Raw genomic sequence first — 23,435 nt, forward strand, 5'->3', positions numbered from 1 at the left:
GAAGCTGTAGGCCACAATGAGGTCTCCCCTCAGCCTCCTCTTTTCCAGGCTGAACAGGCCAGGTGACCTCAGCCTGTCCTCATACATCTTCCCCTCTAGCCCCTTCACCATCTTCATCGCCCTCCTCTGGAGGCTCTCCAACAGTTTAATGTCCTTCTTGTACTGTGGTGCCCAGAACTGCACACAGTACTCGAGGTGAGGCCGCACCAGTGCAGAGTAGAGCAGGACAATCACCTCCCTCGACCGACTAGCGATGCTGTGCTTGGTGTAGCCCAGGATACAATTGACCCTCCTGGCTGCCAGGGCTCATATTCAACTTGCTGTCAACCACAACCCCCAGATCCCTCTCTGTGGGGCTGCTCTCCAGCATCTTCTCACCCAGTCTGTACGTACAGCCAGGGTTGCCCTGGCCCAGGTGCAGGACGCAGTGCATAAACCAAAAGAAATTCAAAAAACCGTGAACAGCTTGACAAGCACTCACGTACACATAAGATTATTTTACAAGACAGATCACAAATGCAGAATCTAACTGGTACAATAAGTTTTAAAACCTAATTATTGAAACTAATATTTTACCTTTGCTAATAAGGAATTGCACGGTACATAAATGACCAGCCCGTGCAGCCTTCATTAGCGGAGTTCTCCCCCCTTCAGATTCATGCTCCTGTTGTAAGAGAGAAATAACAGATGTTACATAAATGGGCAAAAACTTCACCATCCTTTCAGCTCTTGAACCACCCAGTGATGGGACTGAAATTATCAGTCTCTGAAGAAGATCCACATCTTCTTTACTGACTGGAATTAATTTTCATCATTTTGTCATCAAGATCACATCCATACTGTTAGTCATACAAGGAAGCTTCCCAATTTCTATACCCATTTTTATTTTAGCATTCAAACGCATAACACACTTGAGAATAGTAACAGCTCATTTCCTCCTTGCGGGCCAATAAACATTTCACACGTATCAACCCACATTGTGAAGTATACACAGAACTGATACGCAGCAGTTCTGGGAACTGTCACATGCTGCACGAGACTTAGAATTGAAATAACTTTAAAAGTGCAGAAAACATTTTTAAGACACGTTGAAGAGGATTAGCAATATAAAGACGACAACCGCTTTTTCTTTTTTATTTTTTTTTTCCCTCTCTGTTTTGGACGGGTAAATATCCTTCACTGCAGGTCCCCAAGCCTCTGAATGAAAGTACTGGAAAATAAACCACAAAGACAACAAAAGGATGACTTCATCATCACAGATGAACAGATGACAAAATAACAAAAGAGGAAGGAACAACAAGAATGATTTTCTGATTTAAAAAGTTCCTGACAACTGGAAAGACGTGGCTGAATAGAATTATATTAGAGAAGTTAGACATAGAAAGTCTGCCTGTTATGTAGACGTGATTACTGCTACAAAGAATGCTGACTGACACACGTCAACTATCCCACGGCAACAAGGGGAAAGGACATCCTCCTCCTGAGTGTTTTTATTTGCACTCTTCATATTCAGTCTAATCAATAATACAACAAGAACAAGAGAATGTGTATTTTTATTTTTTAAATTAGGAATCTGGGAGGCCAAGCTCCAAACACACTATTTAATCCTGGAATTGCAAGTGTATCTGACTGTGAAAGCTAACATTTAGCACCAACGGGGAATGGTACAATTTACAAACGTAAAAGCAGAAGAACACGTTTGATCAAACTAATTGACTCCTTCCCTTAGTTTCAATATTCCTAAAAACTATGCATGTATCTTGACACATTGCTTGCTTTGGTTGCAAGCCTGCAGCTTAAGTTAACTTTCTGTTCACACACTTCACAGAATCATAAGGAAAAGCCCAAGTTGGAAGGGACCTTTTTTCATCACCGGATCCAACCTTCCATGGGAAAAGGAAGCCTGGATGAGATTATCCAGCAGCCTGTCCAACCACATCTTGAACACTCCCAGTGATGGGGATTCTGCCACATCCCTGGGGAGGTTGTGCCCATGACTGATTGTTCTCACTATAGAACATCTCTTTTGCATCAAAACTAAACTTCTCCCAGTGCAACTTGTACCCATTGCCCCTGGTCTTCTACATGTGTCTCCTTGTGAAGACAGGGCCTCCTTTCTCTTTGCAGCTGCCCTTGAAATACTGGAGTCCTGCAATGAGGTCCCTCAGAGCCTAAGTTTCTCTTCACCCTGGAGAAAAAACTCCAGTCTTTCTTCATTTTGCAGGTTCTCCAGCCCTTTGGTCATCTTGGTGGCCCTCCTTTGGACCCTTTCCAGTCTGTTCATGTTTTGTTTGGAGTTGTGGGGACCTCAACTGGACACAGTACTCCAGGTGCAGTCTGGCAAATGCTGAGTAGAGTGAGATACTCATATCTCTATGGCTGCTAGTAATGGCCTTGAACATGCAGCCCACGATCCAATTTGCCTTCCTTGCTTCAGCACTGTATTGCTGACTCACATCCAACTTGTTGACCATCAGGAACCCCCCAGTCCCTTTCTGGGTGGCTGCATCCCAGCCACAAAGATCCTAGCCTGTACTGGGCTCTTTGGTTATGCTGTCACAGTTAAAGGACCCTGCACTCACTGTGTTAAACTTCATACAGTTCTTCCTTGCCCACTCTTCCAGTCCAAGTCTCTAAAATGGTTTCCTTTCTGACATGTCCACCCCACCACACAGTTTAGTATCATCCACAAAGTTGGTGAGGATGTTTTCAATCCCATTGTTAAGATTTATGATGATATTAAACAGCGTGGGGCCCAGTATTAATCTGAGGGATCCAGCTTATGACAAGCAGCCAGTCTGAGTAAGGATCTTTGAGCACCATCCTGTTAGCCAATTTCTTACCCACCTCACAGAGCAGTCTATGTCTATAGAAGATGTTTTTTTTTTTTTTTTTGTAGAAAGATCAGGTTAGTCATGCATGATTTGCCTTTTGCAAAGTCATGTGAGCTTCTCCCAGCCACCTGATTCATTTGGTTTGTAATAGTTTCTAGTTGGACTTGTTCCATTACTTTCCCAGGGATTAAATTAAGATTAAAATTAAGATTAATGGGCTTGTAGTTCCCTTGGTTCTCTTTGGGGCCATTCTTGTAGACGGGTATAACGTTTGCTCTCCTCCAGTCATCAGGGACATGCCCTGATCTCACTAACTTTCCAAATATTATCGACAGTGGCCTTGCAACAACATCAGACAATTCTGTCCACACCCTGGGGTGGATTCTGCCTGGGTCCATAAACTTAAGTGGGTTGAGCCCCTGAGGCTGCAGACCAGCCCTTCCTCCTCTACATGCATTGTAGCTTCTCAGTCCTGTGATCTGGGAATCTTGCTACTAAAGACAGAGACAAAGAAGCTACTGAGAACCTCTGCCTTGTCAATGCTATTTGCAGACCTTTGTCTTTCCTGTGCTGCTTCTTACAGATCTGAAGAACTCTTTCGTGCTGTTCTCGACATCTTCAGCCAACTTCAGTTCTAGCTGAGCCTTAGCCTTCCTGACTGCATCTCTGCATACCCTACCAAGATTCTTGCAATCATCAACGTCTATTTGGCTGAATTGCTTTTCCACTTGAGGAAGAAATATTTAGACTGGATCTGATATTGGAGACTGATTCCACACAAATAGTACAAACCTATCCTTTGACATCATGAAGGTAAGACTACCCCTTCTACGCACTTCATTCTTGCCACCTTCATAAGAAATGCTTGCTATTACATACACACACACACACAGATATACATACTACATGCAGGCAGACAGGAAGCCTTACAGGCTTACTACTTAAATCACTTTTTTTTTTTTTAATAATTAAATTATACTACCAGGGCAAATCACTGCCTAAATATCAGTAAATATATACATGCTTTTAGATTCTCAGCAGTCAAATATTTACAGGACATGTAAAAGTAATTGTTAGTATGTATCCCAATGACATGCAGGGATTAGTAGCATACTCACGAGAGCTTTGATATTTGGCATAGCTTTTTAATCCTCAGCTACTGCCAATACATTATAAAAAGCCAGATACTGCCGTTTGTTTTAAGCACAATAAAATCCCAGAACTACAGGCAAACCATTCACAAAACAGCTATGAATGCAGAGAACTATTAAATAACACTTCACTGACTGAACAGGTCCAGAACATTACTGCCTAAACAATTTAACAGACATTTCAAAACCCACACTGATTTAACAGCAAACAAAGCAAAAAGCAAAACGTATTTTAGCTCATCTTGATTCAAGATTTCACTATCTTAAATTCAAGATAGTGAAAGACCATTCTTCATTGCATTCAAGTGTAGTATTTCGGATATCTAGCAATTAGGTACCACTATTTGCAACAAATTCTCCATTCCTAGGACACTTCACTGCTGAAGTCTTAAACACAGATGTCAGAAGGCTTCATGATTTAAAAGCAATAGAGTTATTCTAACCATTTTGACCAAGTGTCACTTCATTGAGTAGGCAGAACTTAATCCTCAGCATTTATATACTTCAGGTACTTGCAGTATCATTCACATCACCAGTCCAGCCAAGCTAAACCATTTGCTTCAAAAATTATAGCATTTTAATAGTATTTTTCTTATCAGAATATAGAAATGCTTATTTTAAGATTAAATTAATTCTGTGATTTCAGCATTCTCTTTAGCCTTCATAAAGGCTAACAGATTAGTATGAACTCAAGCTTTAATGACAAACATCTAGAACAAGCCAAAGTACTGCAGCACACTACACTTCTCTACTTGCTTCCTTTATTTCACCTGAAGTGACCATAAATATAAAATATTTCTTTGAAGCTGTAGTAGATACTTGATCGATATTGGGACAAAGAACACGGAAGTTATCCAACAGCAACCCCCACCTGCTTCACAATGCACGTGCATTTGCTAATACAAGGAAGATGTGTAAGCACTCATTTTGTAAGGACAAGAATTAGCAAAGAGAACTCATCTCCGAAGACAACTTCCCCTGCTATCCACACTGCAGGAATTATCACAATATTCTTTCCCTCTTCACTGCCTGAATCCTGAGGAATACTGTAATTAGCACATTAGAAAGAGGTATAAAGGACACCTAATGCCACACTGACCAGAAAAGCCATTCTCTGCACTCTCCTGCTAATTCCTGTCTGAAGAGAAATAGTGCCCAAGTGCAATTTTCTGTAGGTTTGCGTACCAGGTAAGGAAGGGAGGGGAAAATGAGAAAACTCCCCAAATCAGGTACAACTCTACATTATTTAATTCCCAGTGAAAAAGGTGCAAAACCAAGATGAGAGTCCAGTTAATAGTAAGCATGTTCTCTCGAGTATTGATTTGTCTAGGAGAAGAGCAAAAGCAATGCCATCACAAGTATTTTACAACAATCACTGATATTTCTTACGCTTGATTTCATGTCCTCAGACACTTTCAAGATCAGCTCAATAATAAAAATAAGTAATGCCTCAACTACTCTTAAACTTTTTTTTTAATTAACTATTCTCTTTGGTTTGCAAGTATTATTCACTGAGACATTTTTCACAAGATTGTTTCCAATGTTCTATGCTATTTAAGAGTTCTAGAACAAAATCTGAATTTTTCAAGTGAAGATGTGGTGGTTTTACCCTGCCGGACAGCTGAGCTCCACCACAACTCACTCCCCCTCCTGCATGGGCTTTCCAGAGGCAGCAGCTCTTCAAGAACTGCTCCACATATGGGTCCCTATTACAGGGTCCATCTGTCAGAAGCAAACTGCTCCAACATGGGTCCCCCATGGGCGGCAGCTCCCACCAGACCCCCTGCTCCTGTGTGGACTCCTCTCCTCAAACTGCAGCTCTGGCGGGGATTCTCCACAGGCCGCAGCCTCCTCCAGGCCACATCCACCTGCTCCACCGGGGGCTCCTCCACCCATGGGGGGGCTGCAGCGTGGAGATCTGCTCCATGTGGGACCCATGGGCTGCAGGGGGACAGCCTGCTCCACCAGGGGCCTCTCCACAGGCCGCAGGGGAACTTCAGCTCTGGCACCTGGAGCACCCCGCCTACGGCAGGGGTTGGAGTTGGATGATCTTTAAGGTCCCTTCCAACCCAAGCCATTCTATGACTATCACTAATGTTGCTTATTGGCTTGGCTCCGAGCAGCAGCAGGCCCCTTTGGAGCCAACTAAAGCTGGCCCTTATCTAACATGGGGCAGCTTCTGGATTCCTCTCAAAGAGGCCCCTCCTGCAGCCCCCCATTACCAAAACCTTGCCACATAATCCCACTACAAAAGGTCCAACTTCTCTCCTCAACTCTTTAGCAAGCCTCTCCAGTCCACAACAATGTTCAGTTCCTCAGTGAATACTGTCAACTCTGAAGTTGATATTTAACAACTCAAGTCTAAATTTGTTACTCTCAGCAAAATGATTTACACAAGATTTCTTATGACAGCCAACAAGTAATACTGTTCTTCATGCTATACCACTTGCTTGTTTTCAAGATTGAACTCCTATCAAAAGATGCTAGCAGTCACCAACCTAATTGTCCCAGACAACTTTCCCAAGATACATGGGCAAACAATTTCAGAGGCACCTAAGAACACAACTAGGCCTCTAGTTTAGAGTAAGTATCTGAAAAGGGAACACCTTACAGGAAACCATAAATACACTAAGAAGTTTAACAGAACTATTAGTGTTTATAGGCTCAATGAGATAACCTTCATACATGCTGCAGGTTGAGGTACTTTTTTCTTCTATAAAAATAGGGTTTCAGAAAACCCAAAAGAAGGAAAAATGCAGGACAAAGAAGGCATTTCTAGTCTACACAAGTCTCTTTTGAAGATTTTTTGAAGAAACATAAGTGCTTTAAAGCCATGCTCATCTTCAGCATGTATCCTGAGGCTGCGTATCCTGAGGCTGCAGCTTACAAGCATCAAAGGCCAACCTCACCTGATGCTTGCCCGTCTCTATGCCCTCCAAAATAGTCTTCTTTAAGTCCTCCTGCTTGTCCTGCGGAAGGAAAAAGAAGAACTCACGTCTCTTGTTCTACACATAAATGTCATCCTTGGTCATGAAGACCTGGAAAGTGAATTTAAATGGATCAGATCCACCAACTGAACGTTCTGCTTTACTGCAATTTCACCAACAAAACACAATGGTAAAACCAAGCAACGCAGCTCTCACCAGTTAAGATTCCTACTACAATCCGTTCAGGTTCACAAAGATAGCATAAAGGTTATACACAGCATCTGATTAAATACAAGATGACCTTTTATTCCCTATTGGCAAAACAAAGGATTTCATTGTACTTTACACCATCCAGAGATTGCAAAAACACAGCATCAAAAAGGCGTTAACTACAAAAATTAGCTTCCCATGTCCTTACCGCCTTTTGCTTTATTTGTAGAAGATTGAGGGCCAAATCTAAAGAGACCTAAAATTCCTGATATTCCACTGATGCTCAAAGAAGCGGTATAGGAAAACATGACAACTCAAAACCCTCACTCTAAAAAAAGCTTAGTTGTTAGATTCCATTACAGATCTCCATTATCATTTCGTTCGAATTCTTGAAGTATTGTCTACTTTTGTAGGTGTTTGAAAACTGCCTTACACATCATGCCGTGATGATCTTAGGCCTAAATCCAATCTAAGTTATTCTATGCTGCAAACATGTAGTGTGTCACGTACATAAAGGACAGTGAGTTTTGCATTAAGGATTCACATTAGTGTGAGAATCTTAATCAGGTGGAATCACAGTCTGAAGTCTTCAGATGTGCCTCATTAAGTCATTCATATACTTCACAAAAGCAAGCAAATTTCAAATACATACATTAACAAGAAAAATTGTAGACCTGTGAAACCTATTTTACTACAGATTTGCACAGGCCAACTTTGTTTCTTTCAAGACATAAAACACATATACCTTAAGGAACTCCATTAGAAAACAATCAAAATAATTGCTAACAAGTCAGGACATAAAGAATTAGTCACAAGAAGATATGACTTCATCAAAAATACCATACATGAGCAAACAGCTCTGCAGAAGACAAAGATATGCTCTGGTATTTGTCACTTCTCGTATAACATCCCACTACAGAGTTTTAAAGGGAAAACCAAACACATCCAAGAACATCAATCGTAAGCATCATTGTTCTCCTGGTTCTTATAAAGCCACTAGGCTTAATGAATTCAGCAAAGCCTTCAGACTCATAGAATCATTCAGGTTGAAAAAGACCCCTAAGACCATCTAGTCCTACCTTTAACCTAATACTGGCAAGCCCACCACTAAACCATGCTACTGAGTTCTACAACTACAAGTTTCCTGAAGACCTCCAGGGATGGCGACTCAACCATTTCCTTGAGCAGCCTCTTCCAATGCTGCACAACCCTTTCAGTAAAGGAATTTCTCTTAATATCCAACCTAAACCTCCCCGGTGCAACTTGAGGCTATTTCCCTTCATCACCTGGTGCTTGGTTCCTCAAATAAATTACATGTTTAATACCTATGTCAGAGAATCAGCCCCTGGAAAGCAAGACCTCTCTTTTTCTGCTTGCAGGAACACTATCATTTTTGTGCTGAGATATAGTTGTAATAATTGCTCAGTTCAAACAAGACTTCAGTGGGAACTAGAATAACTTGCTTGAACTTCAGCTCATGATTCTATTTGGAGATTGATAAAGCCTCAACAGGACACAAACAACAAACAAATCAGTTCAGGACATGAGCTGCATAACTTTAGCAAAGTTCAAGGAATTCAGTTCTCAATGAGTTGCCTGACAGAAACATCTTCTGCCCTCTGCTGATGTGACTAATGCAGCCCAAAAGAGGTTCCTCCTCAGAGCTGCAGCCTTGAAGTCTCCACTTAAATTCTGCTCAGACCTGACCACCTAGCAAATGAGAAAAGACTTAATACAGATAAATACAGCCAGTATTTATAGTTCCTTTACTTCAAGCACATTTGGGGAAGAAATATGAGCAACTTTCCTCAATTTATCATCAGAGAGAAAAATTCTCAAAAAACCGTGCTCCCTGTCTTCGTGGTCTGAAAGTAAACAGTATGCAGACAGCTCACAAAACAAAGCAACAATAAAACTCAGCGTTGACCACACCTCTACTGTGAATCACAGAATTGAAGGGGTTGGAAGGGACCTCAAGAGATCATCGGGTCCAACCCCCCTGTCAAAGCAGGTTCCCTAGAGCAGGTTGCCCAGGTAGGCCTCCAGGCCTCCTCTTTCCAGGAGCTCCCTGTCTTTTTTGTACCGGGGAGCCCAGAACTGGACACAGTATTCCAGGTGAGTCCTGACCAGGGCAGAGTAGAGGGGGAGGATCACCTCCTTTGACCTGCTGGCCACAATAGTCACAGGCCTCCAGCCAGACTCTGTGCTGCCGATCACCACCCTCTGAGCTCGGCCCGTCAGCCAGTTCTCAACCCACCTTACTGTCTACTCCTCTATCCCACACTTTCTCAGCTTTGCTAGTAGGATGTCATGGGAAACAGTACCAAAAGCCTTGCTCAAGTCAAGATAGATGACATCCACTGCCCTCCCCTCATCTACCCAGCTGGTGATGCCGCCATAGAAGGCAACGAGGTTGGTCAAGCATGACTTCCTGTGATGAATCCATGCTGACTACTCCTTATAACCTTCTTCTCTTCCAAGTGCTTGGAGATGTATCTAGAACAAGCTGTTCCAACACCTTTCCAGGGACAGAGGTGAGACTGACTGGCCTGTAGTTTCCCAGGTAAATAGATAAACCAGGGCTAGGAAACAAGTTCAGGCATGGGATCTCTGACCTTTCACACTGTTTATTCCTTAACAGCCTCCCTGGCACAGTTCTGGCCCTGTCCAGAATCATGGGAACAAGGGGCACCAGAAGCTGTTCCCTGCAGGCAGCATGGATAACACAACATCAAGTTAGTCTCCACTGATCTCAGAGGCCTTGCACCCTGATGAACTTCAAGACCTCATCCCACATGCTCAGTGCATAGTCCCAGTGATGTGTTAAACAAACACCATTATGGTGGACTGCAACATAGCCCAAAAGCCAACATAGCCACAGACAAACCAAAATCTTATAAACATTGGGTACAGGCACAAGCTCGGTGAATCCTCAGGTCCAGTGCAACACTGCATGGATGGGTTCAACAACAACCCTTTCTTCTGGCATTTCAGGAACAGACCTTGGCCCTCTTTTATTTTAATATAGACATAATCAGTATTTTCCCTCAAAAAGGAACACAAGGTAAAATGGCACATGTCCATCTCCTCAGTGACTGGAATATAAACCCCAGGTAAAGAGTTGGATTCCAGAAAGCAGTCTCAAGAAAGACTGAAGTTGCACCATGAAAAAGAAAAGCAAATGAAAATGCATTTTCATCTCATGTGCCTTAACAACAGAAAGAAAGCAAAATTAATGAGAAAAACAGTGACAGACAGAGCACCAATTTAACCACAACACCACAGACTTCCTGTGACAACTTGGTGAAGACAACTAATCTCATTTAAATTACAAGTGAACATTGAAATCTACAAGAACGGTACTGCCAAAGGGATTTCAAACTCCAGCGATAAGGTGACACTCTTGCAAAACCTTCCTTAGATCAATCACAATCATGGCAAATTTATTCACAACAGCTCAGAATTTCTAAAAAAGCAAAGCAACACAAAAGTTTGAAAAGAAACTCTTCAAAACTCTAGGCACCCACTGTAAGCATCGCAACACTTCTACAGGCATCTCCCTGTTCTAAAGATTTCATCTTTACTATTTAGAATACAACTTTACCATGTGGCTTTTGACAAACATCTTCCCTCCATCTTAAGAAATAATTACAGAAGTTTAACATACCTATGTTAGCGACTGCAATTGCCTTTTAAATGCAAGATTGTTACGTAACATCAGAATTCAAAACCAGGGAAACTACATGGAAAGACTCCCTCCCCACATGTAAACCAGTGCTTCAACAATAAGCAACTATTTGGATAGACTACAGCCAATTACCACTGACAGAAATTTTACTTTTCTTCCTTACTATAATTTTCTTGACAGTTTTTCATTTTGATTGGCAGCACACAAAAAAAATGCATTAAAGTAAGACTTTAATTTAGAAAGGCTTGCTGTTTTTCTCAGCAATACTGACCACTGAGCTAGATGCTAAAGGCCACAAGCACTGTTCTAAATAACCCACACAGGAGAGGTGAGAGAAGAAAATACAGTAATTGACATTTTTGTAAATTGTAAATAATTAAAGTTACATGCAAGCAGAAACTGTTGTATCTTTTTAAAAGCTTCTGCACACCAAATTTATATTTCTTTGTTTCAGGCTTTGTAGCTGTGCTACTCACTGTCATGGATTATATACTTTTCCAACAAAGTACTTTTTTTTTTTTTTTTTTTAAATCACAAGTAAAACCAAAAAGGCCTACATCTATTTAAGTGGTTACTGATTAGTAACTAACAGTAAATTGAGCAAAGTTCAGAAGATGTGCCACCCCCTAACAATTCCACTAACACCCCCACGATTAGCATGACTTCCCTTCCTGGTAGGAAGGCATTGTTATGAACTACAATTTTTCTGCAGATAAATTGTTGAAACCCCCCCCCCAAAAAACAACCTATATTCACAACAATAGTGGAAGTATTAATTGTATTTAAAAATATAATTTTTAATTGAAACTTCAAATAGTTAAAGACTTATTTTGAGATAAGTCCCTAATAATACCCTCCCCACCAAAAAAAAAAAGCACAAAAGCAGTGAGGAAAAAGAAGATTTAAAACAAACAAACAAAAGCACAATCTTCCCTGCTTCTGCTTTATAAGATGTAAGACTCCTGATCTCCTTTAGAAGACTAAGGTATCATTTGCTTTTGCTGCTTAAAAGCCAGACAAATATTATAACTGTAGGTCATGAAGAAGAAATTTTAGGTGTCTCACTGCACATCAGAAAAGTAAAAACAAATTTAAAAAACAGTTAACATTAAAAAAGTTGTGGTTAAAAGCATCATTAAAAAAAAGAAGCATCATAAAAAAAGAAGCACTATGAAAGCAGTATACAGAAAAAAGTTACAAGAAAGAAAAGATTTCTGGAAAAAATAAAAGATCATACTATGTTGGTCATTTAAAAGTCATTTGCTTAGATTAACTCTTGAAAGCTGCAACACAAAAGAATACCAAAAGGACTCAGAAATTAACAACAGAAAAGTAATATATCCTACTACTAGCCTATTTTAAATTCACAGCAGTAAAACAGAAACTGTAATCTGCAATATTTTAGAAAAAATTATGAGGCACAAAAAAATAAAGGTAATGTAGAATTGTATCCTGCTAAACAAGAAAACCTATGGAACATATTGAAATTATGGTAATTAACTGTCACATGTGTAATCTATAGCTAAAACTTATTAGCTAATATTTGACCCATAGAAGAAATTCTGTTTTTTTTAGAGCAAGCAGAACATGTAAGCTTTTTAAAAAGTTACTCACTCCTCTTTTCATATTCATATATGAAACTCAGCTGTTGAGAGCTTCCTGCTCTACAAGCATACAACCTTTGGCAAGGAGTTTCAAACCAAGTTTTCCCCACAAAAGGCAACAGAAGCCTTACCAAATCAGCACCAGCTTGAAGCAACACATCCGCAACATCAGTATGTCCATTTTCACAGGCATAGGTCAAAGCTGTATCTCCTGTTGCCGTGGTGGCATGAACATTAGCCCCTGCAGAGACAACAATTTTTTCTTCTTACTGGACATCTCCTTATCAAGTATTTCATATCTGATAAACATAAATTTAAGGCAATATTTGTCCACAACAACAGTTACATCCTACAGACCTAAAGCTTCCACAGCCCACAGGCATTGCTCTCATGGTCAACATTGATCTCATAACAATATCCTGAGTAGATGGGATAAGCCAAGGTTTAGAAGAGGCTTAACTGAAAACTGAAGCACTTATTGGTCACTTATTACTATTCTTCCCCTACAGCAATAAAGATTTCAGTTCCAACAACAAAAGTTAATTCAGATGCTTGTCTAGACTACCCATTTGACAGGTAGCTGTAAAACCAGGCAAAATGCATTTTACTGAATAAGTATTAATACTTATTAATACTGACTTTTCTTGTATTAATACAAGAAAATATACTTCTACAAATTTTATGTCTTCCCTGTTCTTTGAAACCATTTTCTTTAAAACTGTATCAGTGAAATAATTTGGCTAGCTTTATGTTTTTATCAGCTACATTAAAATTATGTTTTAGTCTTCTAAAAAAGGAAATGTGATTAGCTAATTTCTTATTTCCAAGGTGCAAGAAATATTTAGAAATCAAGTGATGCCAAAAAAATCCTCAATTAACTTTCTACATTATCATTGTAAGTGAAGTGCAACCAGAGTTTCAAGCAAGCTTGTGCCTGGTGTCACATGCTGGTGTCACTGCGTAAGAGACACCATTGTTACTGTCCCTTGATGAGCAGCGAGCATTACTTTCTAGAATTACAAATCCGGCACATTTTATGCTTATTCTTAAAAAACAGAATATCAAATAAGTTACTGTCCAATACAAGGAAAATATATAAAATGCAGCTTTTTCTTTTTTCTTCTTTTTTTTTTTTAAATAATATTAACATACTCTAGTTTCTACCAGCTTTAAATTGACAGATGAACATTGAAGTGTCTTTTCACCCCAACCAACTCCAGCAAGATTTAATTTTATATGACTTTATAATGAAGAAATTCAGCACACTCCAAAACCTGTCTTGTACACTGCTTCTCAGGGTCCAATTTCTGAAGTACTTGTTATTCAGGAAGACTACTTGTTTGCAGATCATTTGGCTTAGTTAAAGCAGGAGCAGAATATAAAAACAAGCATTATCTGTATTAATATTTTGCTAAATGCTGGAAACAATTTTCCTAATGAATATTGGTATTTATTGGAGATTCAACAGAAACCAGTATTCCATGAGGCACCTTCCTCTGTTAACAGTATCAAACAATATTAAGGTGAAAAACACACACACGCCCCTTATCTAGGCACCTGAGGATGGTTTCTTGTTACAACGCTGCCACCACCGAGCCTAGGTATCTTCTAAATCATATGATTCAAATATATGAAGTCTGTGTGCCAGATCATTTGTACTGTATACATACCTGCTGCTAGCAAGTATTTCACCAATTCAAGATGACCCTCTTGAGCAGCTTCCATCAAAGGCGTTGAGCAACCAAGTTCTATATCAGCTCCTGCCTTAATAAGGAAGTCAGCCACTTCGGAAAACCCTCCACAACATGCCAGAGTAAGAGCTGTCTCCTGTGTTTCTTCTGTCTGTGCATTTATATTTGCCCCTAGGAAACAAAATAGCTGTTATTTTAACTGACCAGAGAAAGGATGGAAACACGAATGATCATCACCTCCACAGTTCAGGTGTTTTAGTTTTGCTCTGTAGTTACAGCACAGGCCAGATTAGAGGAATTTGCACAGAATACTTAATGGGGAAGTCAACACTGCATGCTTCATAATAATGCTACAGAAACAGTGATTTCACCTTGTGCCAGCAACAATGCCACCATCTCTTCATGACCTTCGCGTGCGGCTTCCATGAGAGGAGTATAACCTTCATCATTAACTTCCTCCAGGTTAGCTCCCCTTTCTATCAGGAGAGCTGCTAACTCCACATGTCCACCACAAGCAGCCAGGGTGAGGGGAGATTCAAATGAATCTGCAGGCATATTCACTTGAGCACCACTGTCTAAAAGCAAGCGTGCTACCTCCACGTGTCCATCCTACAAAACAGAGGTGAAAACAGAAATCAAAAAAGGCATTTAATGCACTAGTTGCAACCACTACTACGTGCACTAGGTCTGAAAGTGACCTAGAGGAAGCTCATGGTTTAATTTACGACATTATTGTAATAATTGGATTAACCTGACATTTAGATTTCCACCTACACTTATGTTAGGTTTAAATGCATCAGGAAAAAAGAGCTAGATTTTCTTTCCCCCCTTTCTTGTGCTGAGTAGGGGAAGAGTTATGGGGTAAGACATTCTTAAATACCCAGCAAAATACCTGGGGCACAAAAGTATTGTAGATAGCAAACAAATACCATGACTAAATCCACTGCATGACTAAACCTCAAACCAAACACTGGAAAAAAAAAAAAAAAGACTTTTTCTTTAGAGTTGATTCATAGCTTCTACAAACAAAAAGGCTCCAACTGTCAGTTTCTATATCCTGAAAAAGATATCTGCTGAAAAACTTCAGTAAGGTAGGTTAACATGAGGAGGGAAGGCTGGAACAAATCTTAAAAGGCTAATGAAAAATGACTTGTGGTGAGCCAATCTGCCAATGAAGGAAGAGAATTAGGATTGCCATAGCTGTCATTCAGACTTCCCAATCAAAGCAGATAAAGGTAGCTGTTAGCTTCTCCAGAAACTACTACTAAACTCCCAGTTCCTTGAAAGAGCCCCAGTACCAAAAATTCATGATTTACCTAAGGTGTGTTTTGTAGAGAGCCACAATACCTTTGAGAATAAGCAAATGCAAAGAAATTTTGGCATCAGGAAAGAACACCCTCCTGGTTTCTCCCTCTCATATTACTAACACAAATGGATTGGAACACTTCGGAGAAGGGAGATTGGAAAACCCAAATGGATAAACTACGCTGGTAGAAGACTCAAGTCATAGAAACAGTGCTCAGTGAGAAACAAGAGTCTCATCAGAGGATGTCATACTGAATCTTTCTTCAGCATATACAAGTAATATGATATAGTAAGGACAAAAGGGGATTCCAAAGTGAGAGACTTAAATTGAGGTATGCTGTTAGCATCTCTTAGTAGAGAAAAAAACACTTTCTGCCTTGTATACTGCAGATGCATACATTTTAGTTGCATCATAATGATCACTATAATTACTATTCAAAGAAGAAATATAGATTCTTCTATAAGAGGAAAAAGCTGTTCAGACAGCTTTGATGATTTAGCTGTGCTCACAGAGTTCTGTGCCCTGACACAGTGGTTCTTCTGGGACACGACAATAAACCTGGATTAATACTTTAAACTGGCCCCAACAGTTACTGGCAGATTTTCATAGAGAAGAAAGAGAACACTTCCTCCCAGTATAGTCAAAAAAAAAAAAAAAAAGGGCAATTTCAGTGGCAAAAAGCAGATGTTTTTACATTGTTTTCTTGGAAAGAAATCCAAATGAAGTTGAGCAATATTAAAGGGCAAAAAAGACATTAGAATACCCCTTTGTCCAAACTTAAAACCAGAGTTGTTCAGGTTAGGGCACAGACATGATCATAAAGTGGAATTCTTATTTACATCACACACTAATTCCCAAAAGTAAAGACTTACTCCATTAAGAACAGCGATCTTAAGTGAACTACTTCCCCATTCTGATCTCAGAATTACTAGCCAGTAACTCCAACAGCTAACACAGAGCAACAGAAAATAGGGAAAGAGGGGTATCAAACAGGCAACTCCTGACAATGCTTGTCTCTTTTAGGTTAACCACAAAGCAGATACTAGGTAACATGAGATTAACAGCAACCAAATGTGTAAATTAAGGACAGGCTGTTGTTCTCAGTGATGCTGGTCAAAGAGCCAACCACCACCTCACCTAACCAAGATGTATTATCTTTGGTGTAGTGCTCCCATTTGACCAGAACATACTACCAAAACTTGGAGGTTCAAATATCAACCTGTATTTCTTTGTAGCACTGGTTAAAGAACACGGAAGGCTGGCTGGCAAAAGTCACAATTTGCCAGAATGGTTCCCTTCCACAAGGGTGTAGCTAAAAGATAACACGGAAAAACTTCATCACTAGACTCGGAGTTGGAACTTAAAAAGATCAGTTTCCTCTCTATTACTTTTAAAGGTCAAATACATGATGCAAACTGGTCTAAAATACCCCAAAATAACAGTATTCAGACCACCAACGTAACTTCCCCAGCTGAGACATTTCACAGACCCCAAGGTAACATGCTGCTCAGACTATTATAAGAAGTGACCAAATCTAACGTTTAGTTTGCAGCCATGCTGCCATCTCCTTGAGGTGACACCACACACCCACCACAATTGGGTCCTTCCAAATTCTTTATTGGCACTAGGCTGTCATACAGGGAAGCCTATTCAAGGCGACTATTACCATCTCACTATCAGAAGACCAACACCACTTGAGATGTAATAATCTGACCTTGGTGACTGGCATCAGCACCTCACAGCTGCAGTAAAAGAACAACTGATCCTCCTGATCTCAGAAGACTAGAACATCGCAGCCCATATTCTAGGGAATATAGCTTAGTGGAAGAAAACTATTTTTTCCTCCATTCTCTGTGCTTCCTATGAAAACAGGGAACTAAGAACTGAACTACTTTTGAACTATGTTTTTGTTTGTTTGCAAAACAAAAACCTCACATTTACAGAAACCTAGAATAAAGCAAACCGTCTCTACATGCAACACTTTTTTCCCTGCTGTGGTGAAAGGGTAAGTGCAATGCATTACTCATCCAGTTCAATGCACTTCTGGAAGGCTCATGCCATGATGGTCCGTGAGACCTTATTTATAAAGACAAAGGCAGAAAACTCCTTTATACTGCAAAAGAAAGCGACTTGGGCTCAACCTACTACCCTATAGCATTGTAAATTAATTACACCTACAGTTCACATTGGGAACATTTAATACAACGTATCACGTACCCAAAATACAGATTTTTTTCCCCTAAAACTAATTAGACTAAGAAGTTGCCTGTGTTAACTATACTAAAGACTATCTTACAGTAACAATTAAAACTCTCAATTGCAGACCTAAAACAGCTTGTTAAGAAAGGCCCCCTTCATTTTATCATCTCCTCTATTCCTCTCCCACCGAGGGGGAAGAAGTACAAATAAAGGCTATTTACCATGCAGGCCTCCATTAGTGCTGTGTGCATCTCATCTGTTTTATGTTCTTGATCAGCTCCAGCTTCAAGCAAAAAACGAACCATATCTAAATGGCCTTCAAAACGAAACAGAACAAAATAAGCAAGCATTTAATATCATAAGTTTTCAGTAGTACAGAAAATACATTTAATAATTTTATAATAAGATATGAAAGTGTAAATAATTCCATGTTTCAACCCATAAATCTACTCTTTAAGTCCTCTAATGAAAATCAATTGCAGAACGGTCAGACATCAGACTGTCTTTTCCAATGATACTGCCCAACTATGAAATTAAGACAGACCTCTCTAATTCAAATTTATACAACAGGAACTTATGACTTCAAGCTACAAAAGACTGTGCTTGTTCCTTAAACAATGTTGTTACACAGTTGTGTAAGCGTTCCAAAGCAATATACATTTTGGAGGGGAACATAAGGTAGCTCAACCTTCTTGCCAAAGATAAGGAAATCCCTAGTCAATGAAGATCTTGCATTACATCCCACCTACTAAGTTTAACATTGCAAGAAACAAGAGTATCCCTCCAACATTTTCAGGAGTACCATTATAGAAAACTCTGTAATGAACTACTGTATGTTGCAGGGAGTCCATGACAGTATCAGATCCAAGTCTTTTGATGGGTTATACATAACCAGTATCCTCCAATTCTAACTGCAGAGCCAAAACATAAATCACTATGACAATAATCTGCATCTTTATAGTTTCTATTAGGAGAAAAACATTCACTGGAATTTTTTTATTGTTTGTTTTTTCCTTTGGAAGAAGAGAATCTGGAAGTCCAATGGATTACCATGGCACCAAGTTATTTTATGTAGAAACTTTGAACTGCACAGGAAATTAAAGTCCACAAGTGTTCACAATAATGAATTAATTCATAAACATCTTCCAAAATTACAGTTGAGGAAAAGTATTCAGTAATAATACTAGCATTTTTCCCCCCCATCACATATTCTAAAAATATCTAGTCTAACCTGACATTTCACTAATAGTAACATGTTTTTCAGAACTTGCAGGTAGTTGGTGAAGGGAATCTGAATGAAGTGGAAAATGCAGTAGTGGGGAAAGAGGAAAGTGGTGCTGTGCCAAAGCACAAGTTTGGACACAGCCAGTCACAAGATTTCATCTCCAGCATGCTGAATGTGTGTCTACCACATTTGGATACAAGTAGACAGTCTTAATACAACTACACCAAGGATGATCATTTCCTGACATGGAGTTTAAAATTAAAATCTGGCATTCTGTAAACAGTTAAGAAAACATTGAACCAAAGTTTGGCTGGAACCCTGAGTTAGACAAACCCCAGAAAAGAAATTGCAACAACAAAAACAAAATAAGGTACAAAATAATACCTTTGTAGCATGCAAGTGTAAGTGCACTTTCTTTGAACTCGTTGGAGTGAGTATTGATTCCTGCACCATATTCCAGCAATACTCTTGCAACCTCAACATGACCTGCACTGGCTGCTTCCATTAAGGGGGTATGCCCATTCTCATTGTGGTCTTCAATGTTAGCACCTGCTTTCAATAGCACCTTCACTATGTCAACAAAGCCCCCAGCACAAGCGTAAGTGAGCGCTGTGTTTCCTGCAGAGAAGAAGTTTGCATGTAAGTCTTTTCCATTACCTAGTCCCAATACAGAAAATTTAGTTTTTAAAACTCTGAACAAAACCAAAAACATCACAAGCAGCAGCCTTTTACCTCACAGTAATGTTACTCCGGCCAGTAACTTCAACACAACTATAATATGAAAGTTTTAAAACTAAGACAATAGTAGAAAATATCGGTGTTTTTTCTTTAAGCTTCCTACTTCAGCACACAGAGATCAAATAAATCTCAAACTCTGTAGTGAGCATGAAAATTGCTCGTTGTGTTTTGTTGATTTTTGTGTTTTGTCTAAAATAACATCCATTGATCCCTTGAAAAAACATTTATAAAATTATTGCAACTTAAAATTCTAATTCTGAAAATGACAATCATGTGTGGCCATGATTTAAATGTTACAGTAAATTTTAAGTTCTACTTAGTATGACTAAACATCAAGATAAAATGAACATTGCATAATTCAACATCTGACTTTAATTTGAAAAAAACGTAAATTCTATCTTAAGGTTAGCAAAAGTGAACAGCAGTTTAATACTCTCAGCAAGGTTAGTTAAGTTGTGGTCAGGCATCATCAAAGCAGACAATATTCAATGCCCAAAGACCTGTAGCTCTTCTTTGGTAGAAGCAACAGACCATAGTAACTGGTCTCGACCAGCTATGTCCCCTTCTTAATGGGTAGTTTTGGACTATAAAAGTGAGAGAAGTTAAACTTCATTAATTTTTCTGGTCATCTAATACCACAATGGATTTCAGAGGAACAGTGCTTTCCATTACTGTTAATACTAAAAGCAATCTTTGGACCTTTATTTGGCCATTATTAAACACGTCCAACATGCATCTAGCCTATTCTTAACCATTCATCATGTCATGTTTTCTTGTACGTTAAACACACTGACATTCATAAGCACTTATGTGCTTATGTGCTAATTTTGTTGATTGCTCAACTTCCTGCTTCCCAGTTACCTGTTGAAGACTGAGAATTGACATCTGCACCATGAACAAGGAGAAGTTTAACAATATCTACATAGCCTCCACTGGCAGCTGCCATTAAGGGAGTTATGTCTCCTTTATTCCCTCGATCTTCAACATTTGCATGCATTGCTAGTAGCACCTAAAGAAAAAAAAGTTCAGTTAATATATGAATAAATTCTAGCATTGCCATTTTGCTTTTAGTTCAGTCGGGCTTGAGAACGATTCCCCAGTCAGCCATGACATTGCCTTACATTAATACCAACGCAAAGCACAAATGGTACTCCCTAGGAATAGTGTAGAATTACCACCTGTACTACACTCTGCTTCAGAAAATGCTGTTTTTCTACATTTGTTTGTATATGTTAAAATCAACACTAAGTTACAGTGCAGTACTGACTTTTTCCAATGCCACAGGGCAATTCACTAACCAGAGTGACAGAAGAACTATAAACCTGCATTAATGACCACAGCCCCACATTAAGTCAAGCTTACAGGTAAACGGTTTTCCCTCTGCACACTTGCCCATCACAAAAAACATGCGGCTGCTATTGAATACACATATATGAAAGTCAAAAACTAACTGGTGACACAGATGCCATTAAGAAACAGACTGAGTGACTGAGACATAAGTCTTCAGAATGTAAGCCCTTGCATTTTTTATTTTGCTGATATTTTAGATCCTCTTGCAATGCCTGCTTGGCAGAACACCTTGACTGCATCTAGAACAACGCCAGAAAAACAGACAAATCATAAAGCATTAGATACATTCCTCACACAAGCCTGTTAAACCTTAAGGCATGTACATGTATGATGACATTTAACATTAAAAAGACAAACAGTAGCTGTAAACCCACATTAAGATGTATTAACTGATACTCCACTTAGACTACAAAAATTGTTTTAATCAGAGTATCTAAAATGTTTAACTACCAAAGTAGTTAACAACCCCTTAGACAATGTTTCCTAAAGGTTTAGTTGTGAATGTATTTGTTACTTACTTGTGCCAATTCATAGTATCCAGCTGAACAGGCCAAGCAAAGGAGACTCTCTCCTTCTTCGGTATGTTCATTTACGCTTCTTCCTTCATCCAGCAGCTTCCGGACAGCATTTACATCCCCATCTGAGCATGCTTCTGCCAAACTGCGACTGGAAAATCATTTATCACAAGAGTAAGCACAAAACAGATGGGTAGTGTTCTTATGCAAGGAAATAGTCTTAGCGCTGATGGCAGCACTAAGATTTACTAGGAAATATACCTTGCAACTTTTTTCTTTTTCTTTTTTTCTTTTTTTTTTTTTTTAAGAAAAAAGTACATATATACATTATTTCCATTGGTGAAACGGAGATAGAGACCTTGCTGATGTCCATATTAGATCTTGTTCTCAGTTGCTAGCTTAACACTTGCTCTTATATAGGCTACATGAAGAAAAGTTCTCTGCAAATCACTTTGTTCTGTGTGTGTAAGATACAGAAGTAAACCTCATTGATGCTGTTTACACTTCTCTAGAATGCCAGATACACACAGGCTATGACCATGACAAACTACAGGTACCAAGGCAAATTTCCTGTAAAGATAAAGCCAAGAAGTGAACAGCCTAGCATCAAAGAGGCTACTAATACCAAATATTGCCACAAAACAAACTTCCTGACCATTGTCTTTCTCAAAGTGGGACCATTTCCTTCCCTGCACTAGCCCAAAGCTTTCATTTTTTTTCTTTTTTTTTTTTTTTTTTTTTTTAAGTGAACATGTGAATTTCTTCTTCTTAAGCAGCCATTTCAAACAAAGAAAAACCCTTACCTCACCTAATGAGGTCTTAAAGGAAGAAAGGAGAGGAGTCTTACAAAAAGTTTACCTTATTTCCTTTTATACAACAGTGAAAGTATATTACAGAACTTTTCATATGGATGAAATAAGCCAATTGAAGTACACTTTTTTTGAACCGCACTAACACCACAAATCCTACACGGAACACTAATAACTGATCCTTCATAAGCCAGAATAGGTAATTACAAGCTAAGCGTTAAAAGGCAATGACCAGACATACCCCAAGTTCTTGACATCTAAAAGCTCAGGAAGTTTATAATCACTACTTTAACCATCATTAGCTTCTACACTAAAGAAAGGAGCTATTTCTCCTGATACCTAGGGAAGCACACTAAACAGATCTAGAAAAAGGTGAGTGAACTTCAATTTACTTTGAACCAAATCTGTCTTTTAAATCTTCTTCTGCACCAAGAAGCCTATTTCTAACAGAAAAGACAACTGCTAAAGCGTGGCTGACCACTTGAGTGTAAACAAAATTAAGCCATTCTCAGTATCAACTCAGTTACTTATCTAAATGATATTGTTTTGTTTGGAAAACATATGCAAGGAATCACACTCCCTGAGCCACCAGGAGTGAAAATACATTTAATGCCGTGGTTGTAGAAGGAAAGGGAGGAAGAGCCTTCTAGTAGAAATGGCAGTGGACTGTATGTGATGCATCCCCACTTGTATAATTTATTTACAAGATATGGATGCTTATGTCTTAAAACAAAAGCTATTATATTCAGATTCATTAAAAACCTTCAACTTTTCTTCTCTGAAAGAGACAATCATTCAAGAAGTTTATTTGCAATGAAGAATATATCCATCTGACTCCAGGATTTCCTCAGAAAAGTATGCAAGTTCCAATTTTTCCAAAGACTAATGGTTAAATGACATTAAGGCTTTATTTTAAAAGGAACTCATTTGCCAGATACCCAAAAATGTACTAACTGTGTACTAACTAAATGTAACTTAACTGTGCTAGTCACAGAATCATCTAGGTTGGAAGAGACCTCCAGGATCACCTAGTCCAACCTCTGACCTAACACTAACCAGTCCTCCACTAAACCACTGAACTCTACATCTAAACGTCTTTTAAAGATGTGAGGAATAGACCAATCTCCTCCTCGCTACAGCCTCCTTTAAGGTACCTGTAGAGAGCTACAAGGTTGCCCCTCAGGCTCC

General features: G+C 39.2%; 1 protein-coding gene across 18 annotated transcripts in view; it reads right to left on the minus strand.

Moving 5' to 3' along the window:
* Positions 1-23,435, minus strand: part of LOC311444767 (ankyrin repeat and KH domain-containing protein 1-like) — a gene marked incomplete at its 3' end in the record, with an annotated part of 113,908 nt that overhangs the window by 49,676 nt on the left and 40,797 nt on the right. For 14 of the 18 annotated variants that reach the window (XM_084536156.1, XM_084536143.1, XM_084536142.1 and 11 more), the window contains exons 4-12: positions 21,442-21,589; positions 20,435-20,582; positions 19,220-19,453; positions 17,832-17,926; positions 14,477-14,714; positions 14,085-14,276; positions 12,546-12,655; positions 6,895-6,954; positions 577-664 (exon numbers count right to left, since the gene is read on the minus strand). In XM_084536156.1, the coding sequence (XP_084392282.1) occupies positions 577-664; positions 6,895-6,954; positions 12,546-12,655; positions 14,085-14,276; positions 14,477-14,714; positions 17,832-17,926; positions 19,220-19,453; positions 20,435-20,582; positions 21,442-21,589 (1,313 nt within the window). Of the gene's footprint in view, positions 1-576; positions 665-6,877; positions 6,955-12,545; positions 12,656-14,084; positions 14,277-14,476; positions 14,715-17,831; positions 17,927-19,219; positions 19,454-20,434; positions 20,583-21,441; positions 21,590-23,435 lie in introns of those variants that run through there. The other 4 variants (XM_084536154.1, XM_084536155.1, XM_084536147.1 and 1 more) reach the window with 2 other exon arrangements.

Source organism: Aythya ferina, assembly GCF_964211825.1.
Source record: "Aythya ferina genome assembly, chromosome: 14".
In the NCBI taxonomy this organism is placed as follows: Eukaryota; Metazoa; Chordata; class Aves; order Anseriformes; family Anatidae; genus Aythya; species Aythya ferina.